The sequence below is a fragment of the Tachysurus fulvidraco genome, chromosome 7, assembly GCF_022655615.1.
Source record: "Tachysurus fulvidraco isolate hzauxx_2018 chromosome 7, HZAU_PFXX_2.0, whole genome shotgun sequence".
Taxonomy (NCBI): Eukaryota; Metazoa; Chordata; class Actinopteri; order Siluriformes; family Bagridae; genus Tachysurus; species Tachysurus fulvidraco.
The window spans coordinates 15248110-15255609 of NC_062524.1; the positions used below are offsets into that span (position 1 = coordinate 15248110).

The window sequence follows — 7500 nt, forward strand, 5'->3', positions numbered from 1 at the left end:
CTAATGTATACCAGTGATGCTGTTCTCTCACTACCTCAGTTTTTCAGCTGGATTTCCTCCTCCGTCATAAGATGAAGAATCTTGTCTCGCTACAGACACACCGTTCCCGTCACGTCCCGACACAGAGGGACGCTCAGAAACACGCGGAGATGCACCATGACCTGGAAAAACATATATTACAGGATAACTACAAACAAAATGGCTATGATATTTTTAAAGGTGCCCTTCCACACAAAACCGTTTTTACATGTATTTTTTGATGTGTTAGGTCCATATGTGTTTGTGTTGTTTCGGGAATGTGAAAATGAACTGCTACCTCCCCTGTCAGTTCTATCCACTTAAAAGAAATAAGCAGAGAAATCAGGTCAATTAGAAAAGCTGCTCAGAGTGACGTAGAAATGATCAAGCTCATTACTATTCATGAGCTCTCCCACTTGAGACCGCGCCTACAGAATTCATGTAGCTCAGTGAGTTTCCTATAAGGCAAGGATGGCTGAACGTCAATATACCTGAAGAAGCCATTCTGCCACAATTCCAGGTGATTGTACACAAAGTTCCTCTAGCCCAGGGGTCGGCAACCTTAAACACTCAAAGAGCCATTTGGACCTGTTTCCCACAGAAAAAGAGCCACAAAACCCTCTTGACATCTAAAATGAAGATAACACTGCATATATCGTTTTTTACCTTTATGGAAAGTATAGAAAAAACTGTAGTGTGTTGCATTTATGAAATAAATTAACTGCTACCGAGTAAACGCAATTTTATTTCTGCAGGCAAACAAAAATATTTTGAACAGTTTGAACTAACCTTAAGAAAAAAGATGCTGGGTTGAAGGTTACTTTCAAATAAAATGTTTAATATATAATTGAGTCCTTCGTATTCATGACCAGGGCTCTCAAGTTTTGAAGACAGGCAAGCATGACCTCTCCAACCCCTCGCTTTCATTGGATGTTGCGTTAAATCTTTCCCCGATAGTGGTATTTTCTGATTGGCTATTGTGTAGCCTCTTTTTTGATTGGATGATAAGTGTCAGGCTCGACTAAGAACTGAGACACGCTTGATTCCTGCCCGGTTCAGCTGAAGAGATAGCAGTGTGGACTGATACATTTTGGGCGCTGCGGCTTATTAAATATATGATAGTCAAAAAGTTTTTCTGCGTGAGAATATGATGCGCGGCAGGAGAGCGTGAGAAAAGACCCAAATGCGTGACTGTCACTCTCAATGCGTGACACTTGAACGCCCTGCATGACATAAAAAAATTAACTTGCTGGCTGCAGCAAACCAAAACTGCGCCTGCTTCTGTGTGTCGGATTTCGCAAGTCGGCAGTTATGACATATTTTGAGCGACCAAAAAAAAAAAATTAAACACGGTTTATTTTAATGTTACAAGAGCATCATGATCTTAGAATTTAGATTTTTTTTTAAAACTAACTAACAAAAATAAAAAAAATTAAATTAAATATTTATTTTCCAAATCTACAGGGAGCCGCAGCAGAGGGATGAAAGAGCCACTTGCGGCTCCGGAGCCGCGGGTTGCCGACCCCTGCTCTAGCCCAAGCTACTTATTGCACTGGGTGAATGAATAGTCATACTCTCAAATCCTAGCGGTTAGCCAATCGGAGCCAAGCAGCATAGCTCATTGAATATTAATGAGAACTGGCGCAAATCGAGCTGAGTCTTCCTGCAGGCTTTCTATACCACACTAGAATGGCTTGAAACAAGGTAACAAAGGCATTTTTTCCACAAAAATTTTTTACGGAGTCCATGGTAGACTTCAGACATTACCACAAAAGTAATGAAATACGTGTGGCAGGGCATCTTTAACCAAAACATCCTTGTGATTATTCTACAATTAGATTCACTTTACAGTGAAGAAGATTCTATTTGTTCGGCATTCAAATCAAAACTGCATACATGAGCTGTTGTTTAGTGTCTGGTCTCGGAGTGAATGAAGCTCCTGCAAGATTTTGTCCATCGTCTGCTTCTTGTCCTGAAGCTCCTGTAGTTTTGAGAGTTTGGCACTAGCAGAGGAGGCAGAAACAGCAGCAGCGCCAAGGGTTTGCTGCCCCCGAGGACTATGGGTAGAGCGAGAACGGGACACTTCTCTAGAGAGAGACAGACTCTCAGCCTGACGTCGGTTATCAGGCACCACCTGAGACAAAAAGAAACAATAAACACAAGGATTACAAACGCCACAGCAAAAAAAATGAAGTTCTACAGGAGGTCACAAGCTATTAGGCTGGAACTTAAAGCACTGGTCAAACCTTAAGACAAAAAAAAAAGCAGATTCTTTAAGCTCCATTTTGACAAAGGTTAAGTAGGTTAAGCGCAAGTAGGACAGATATAACGATTTTTAAGCCGATTAAAAGTGTAATTTTAGTTTAATTTGCATAGAATTGAGAAAATCTGTCACCTGCCATTTGTCAATGGGAGTGTGTGTGTGTGTGTGTGTGTGTGTGTGTGTGTGTGTGTGTGCGCACCTGAGAGTCATGCAGTTGGTTGTGGAAGCGTCGTATGAGGTCATTAAGTTCATCATTGAGTTCTGAAGTGATGCTGACACCTGAGACACTTCCTGTAGTCTCTGTTACAACTGAAACACACACACACAGTCAGACATAACATGTACTGTACATGACAGGCAATACCTGCATGTGTGTGTGTGTGTGTGTGTGTGTGTGTCTAACCGGTGTCGTCCATCGTGTGTTCGACTCGGTTCTGCATGGTGAGCAGGGCGGCCTGTCGGTTCTGCAGCTCTCGCAGCTCCTCCTGCTGCTGCAGCATCTTTTGCAGGAGGTCATGCTGCTTGCGCAGGTTTTCCAACTCCTCCTTCTGCTGACCCTCAACCCGGTAACACTGACAAAAAAAAGGACGTGAGAGTGACAATAAATGGAAGGAAACATGAGACAAAGAAAAAGAGAGTTAACAAGGCAGAAAACAAAGATGGACAAACAATAATCAACAACAGAAATCTAATTTCCACAACAGAAATCAACAGATTAACAGAAGCTGATAGTCACGCTTATAATAATAATAAAGCAATACAACCGTGAGACTGAATACACATCTATGCTGACTGAGGAGGTGAGAGAGGGGACAGGGTGCATTCTGGGTACTCACGGTGGGATCAACGGCTTCTGACCGAGGCTCTAAGTTCAGAGACGTGCTCTCGGCCATCGAGCCTGAACACACCGCCGAGTCCACCGTGGCACCTTCATCCTCCTCCTCTTCCTCCTCATTCTCTCTCGCCTGGAACACAGACCGAGATTGTTAGTGTTTGATATGGACTTCTCCCTCACCACTCAAAGCCGATACTTAAGTACAGCGCATTTTAACGTGATCTATACGTTTTATAGACACTAGTGAGGTACCAAAATAATCATAGGTGAGACAATTCTGAATTTTCCTGCACTTCAGTAAGTTAATATAGCAAAATGTCGATATTGGATATTTCTATTGCGTGCCCCAGATGACTCTCTCTCTCTTACAGCAGAGTGAGGGTGAAAATCAAGCTGAGAGAGAGAGTGTGTCCTATATAGAGCCCTACCACATTCATCAAGCACACAGCAAAGACACAATTACACACACACACACACACACACACCATCTAAAACTCTTAAAACACACAAGTATAACTAATTCTATCAGATCAAAGCACTTATGCCCAGAACAAACTGACATACAAAAGAAAAGCAAGAGACAATGGATCTGAGCTAACAATTGATACGGTTTTAAAGTCTTAAAGCTCTAGCTATTTTAACCGTGGGTGTTCGTTCACTGCTATTGTTCTCGTTACAGATAACAAAAGCTCACTGAATTCAGTGCAAGTCTAAGCATGGCACAGAATAACTGTACTGTTTAAACACACAATGGAGGAAAACTGAATGAGAGCGAGAGAGATAGAGACAGAGAGGGAAAGAGAGAGGGAGAGAGAGAAAGAAAGAGAGAGAGAGGAGAGTGAGAGAAAGAGAGAGATAAACAAAAATGTGTCAGAATGAGTAAAACACAGAAAGACACAGAGAAGGAGAAGGACAGACAGACAGAATGAGAGATAGACAGAATGAGAGATACACAAAATGAGAGAGAGAAACAGGAAGAATGGTAGTCTGAGGATGGTGAGGAGTTTACTACACACTACAGCTTGCATTGCATCGTTTCTCTAAGCGCTTTCTAAACTTTTTCTTTCACACACACAAACAATAGTCTTGCACTAATCTAGAATTTATCAGTATTTCTAACTCAGGGTCTTTCATTTTTGAGCTCAGTTTGTAATATCAAAAATACAAACAATAGCAGGTTTAATGAATAATCATGTACCAGAAAGCAAAGCAAAGAGAGAGAGAGAGAAATTTAGTGTGCACGAGTGTGTGTGTGTGTTTGTGTGTGTGTGTGTAACACTTACCAGCATCTTCTGCAAAAAGCGCAAATAAGATTTCTCCTGTTCCTTCAGGTGTGTGATGAGGTGAGAGAGGCGCTCGACATTAGCCGGAACGTCGTTCTTCTCCAGCAGGTCGTCCCTCATAGAGCTGGCTCTGCTAATGTACTCACGGATCTGCACCAGCTTACTGACCACCTACCACATACACACAAGTGAGTGAGTGAGTGAGTGAGTGAGTGAGTGAGTGTGTGTGTGTGTGTGTGTGTGTGTGTGTGTGTGTGTGTGTGTGTGTGTGAGAGAGAGAGAGAGAGAGAGAGAGGTGGATCTAGATCAAATTCCAGAGAAACACAGATGTACACACAACCTTTACCGAGAGAGAGAGAGAGAGAGAGAGAGAGGGGAGTACACTGAGACACAGCAGTAGCGTATTTTTAAACTATGGCCTAAATTCGCCCCAGAGCTCCAGCTCTCATCTGTGCTCCAGTTTCTGACTAGATCAAAACTCCTTCTCTCTCTCTCTCTCTCTCTCTCTCTCACACACACACACCTTTTAATCATCTGCTAATTCTGTAACAGCCAAAACTCACTCCATATTCTGAATAATTTGTTAATTACATAAAATGCATTGTTAATTTTTATTATTTAACAATATAACACCTCCGTGAAGTTGGCACCCCATAAAAAGAAAATCACCAAAACGATGCAATTCATTTGTGCTGATTTGTGCCACAAAAACTAATGTTTGTGCTGGTTTGGTGTTTGAGATATTAAAAATTATTTTTTGACCATGTGACGTCACTTTCCACCCCACATCGCCCAAATCTCTCAAAACCGGCTTAGTTCGTTTGTGCTTGATTTGTGCCCGTTTGTGCCGTTAAAACAAACACTGTATCTGTTTTCCTTCCTGAGATATAACCAAAATATTTTTTGGGAACTGTGACATCACTCTCCACCCCAGTTCGTCTAAATCACACAAAACTGGTGTCATTCGTTCATGCTCGATTTGTGCCTGTTTATGCCGTTGAAATGAACGTCAAGTATATTTCCCCTTCTTAGAAATAAGAAAAACAATTTGGAGCTGTGACATCACTCTCCACCCCATGCCGACCAAATCTCTCCAAACCGGTGGCATTCGTTTGTGCTCGATTTGTGCTGGTTTGCACCGTTAAAATAAACATTTAATCTTATTCCCTTCCTTAGAAATAACAAACAGAATACGGGCCAGTAACGTCACTCTCCATTCCACTTCGTCCAATTCGGACAAAACCGGTGGCGTTCGTTTGTGCTCGATTTGCGTAGCACAAACGAATGGCATCGTTTTGGTGATTATTTCTTTTTATGGGGTGCCAACTTCACGGAGGTATATATAACCTCTAATCATTAAAAAATACTCTACATATCGTCTGGGCATTTCACCTGCCAACACTCACCTGGCTGCTGTCGATTGCCGATTCTTCCCTCCCGTCCACCAGGGGGCCTCCCGAGGCTTTTGCGGCTCCATGTGGCTCATTTACAGGTAGGACAGGTACCACAGGCACTGGAGTAAACAGCTCCTTCCCCAGGCTTTGTTTCTTAGCTTCTTTACCCCCCACAGTGGCAGCAGGTGAGGCAGAAGCAGAAGAATCTCCGCTCTTGTTAGTGTTGACGTGAAGAGGGAGAAAGTTGAAGGGTTTCTTGGGCTCAGAGGAAAGCTGACGCTGGTTGTTGGCTGCAGTGACGCGTCCCTGGGAGTCGCTACCGATGCTTCTCTGTGGAAGAAAACAAATTAACGTTTCAGGGTTTAAAACACAAAGACAAGCTAGAACATTGTTCCTTCACTGCATACAAACCTGTAGGACTCCATATTATGTAACAGTCACTGAGCATTACAGTGCGTTTGGTTCCATCTTCGTTATGATCACCAACACATTAACAACATCTAACCTATCGTTCTTGTAATTTCTTAAATAAAAATCATTAATCTGGGGGGCAGTCGTGGCCTAATTGTTAGAGAGTCCTAAGTCTCGGGCCGTCAATACCACGACTGAGCTGCCCTTGAGCAAGACACTGAACCCCCCAAATGCTCCCCGGGCGCCGCAGCATAAATAGCTGCCCACTGGGTGTGTGTTCACTGTGTGTGTGTTCACTGCTGTGTGTGTGTGCACTTTGGATGGGTTAAATGCAGAGAACTTATCCTAAGTGGAAATATCCTTTGAAATAAAAAGAACAAGGCTTCTACAAGGCGTATAACTTGGCCTAGTCCTGATATTTAATATGACAAAAATCCCCCATGACAAATCAGATTTAATCATTGTGGTCACTGACTGTAAATAATTCATTAAAAGTTCCTTGTTTATTTTAAAAGTGTCTGGTTTGCATTTATAGCATTGGGGTAAAAATTCAGTAGGAAACTTTAAAACTATTTGTTAAATTACTGCTGAACAAAATCTGGTTAAAAATGAGTAAATAATTAAAAATAAAAATTAAACTGCAACCGCAAAGCAAAGAGTTGGCATGATTAATAAATATATATTTGTTATAACAATCATTAGATTTAACAAAGAACATATACGAGTTTAAAAAAATCTAATTCTTTTTTCTAATTCTATTCCAAAGTAAACCGGTAAGTTAACAAGTTGCCATGGTAACCGATTCCGTCTCACTCTTGTATCTTAAAAGCAGAAGTCTACAATCTTCGTGATTCTTGTGTTATCCCCCTGATTTGTTCGTAACGCAAGTGATGTGTATGTCTTTACCTCGTCTAGGTCTGTGAAGTTAATGCGCTGCCGCAGTCGGTCAAGCTCGGCCTGATCAGGGACTGACATCTGTGTAGTGTATTTGATGTGAGGAAAGGAGTGTGGTGTTCTTGCTCGCCTACGTCCTGCCCCCGGTGTCGACTCCGGAGAGATGTCGTTGGTCAGACGGCTCTCAGACACGGCAGAGAGCTTCTTCCTGTTCTTCTCTGATGACCGGTTCGCCTTTTTCTGCTGAACACCCCAGTCCTGGGACAGCATTGAAAAAGGTAGCAGTCTCACAAATCTTTTTTTCTAATATTTATTAAAACATGAAATGGACAACATGGAAGCCGAACTCTCCAGACTAATTACACAATTAGATACATAACATGGGTCTTAAGTTATACATTC

The 7500-nt window shown here is 42.1% G+C and overlaps 1 protein-coding gene across 11 annotated transcripts in view; it reads right to left on the bottom strand.

Annotated features, from left to right (window-relative positions):
• Window positions 1-7500, bottom strand: part of pcm1 (pericentriolar material 1) — a 25269-nt gene that overhangs the window by 14027 nt on the left and 3742 nt on the right. For 9 of the 11 annotated variants that reach the window (XR_003438819.2, XM_027134783.2, XM_047815983.1 and 6 more), the window contains exons 3-10: window positions 7111-7356; window positions 5806-6123; window positions 4400-4570; window positions 3118-3246; window positions 2685-2853; window positions 2481-2590; window positions 1915-2152; window positions 35-161 (exon numbers count right to left, since the gene is read on the bottom strand). Coding sequence is in view for 10 of the 11 variants with exons in the window: in XM_027134783.2 (XP_026990584.1) it covers window positions 35-161; window positions 1915-2152; window positions 2481-2590; window positions 2685-2853; window positions 3118-3246; window positions 4400-4570; window positions 5806-6123; window positions 7111-7356 (1508 nt within the window). In the remaining variant the exon portion in view is untranslated. The remainder of the gene's footprint in view (window positions 1-34; window positions 162-1914; window positions 2153-2480; window positions 2591-2684; window positions 2854-3117; window positions 3247-4399; window positions 4571-5805; window positions 6124-7110; window positions 7357-7500) is intronic. The other 2 variants (XM_027134786.2, XM_027134784.2) reach the window with 1 other exon arrangement.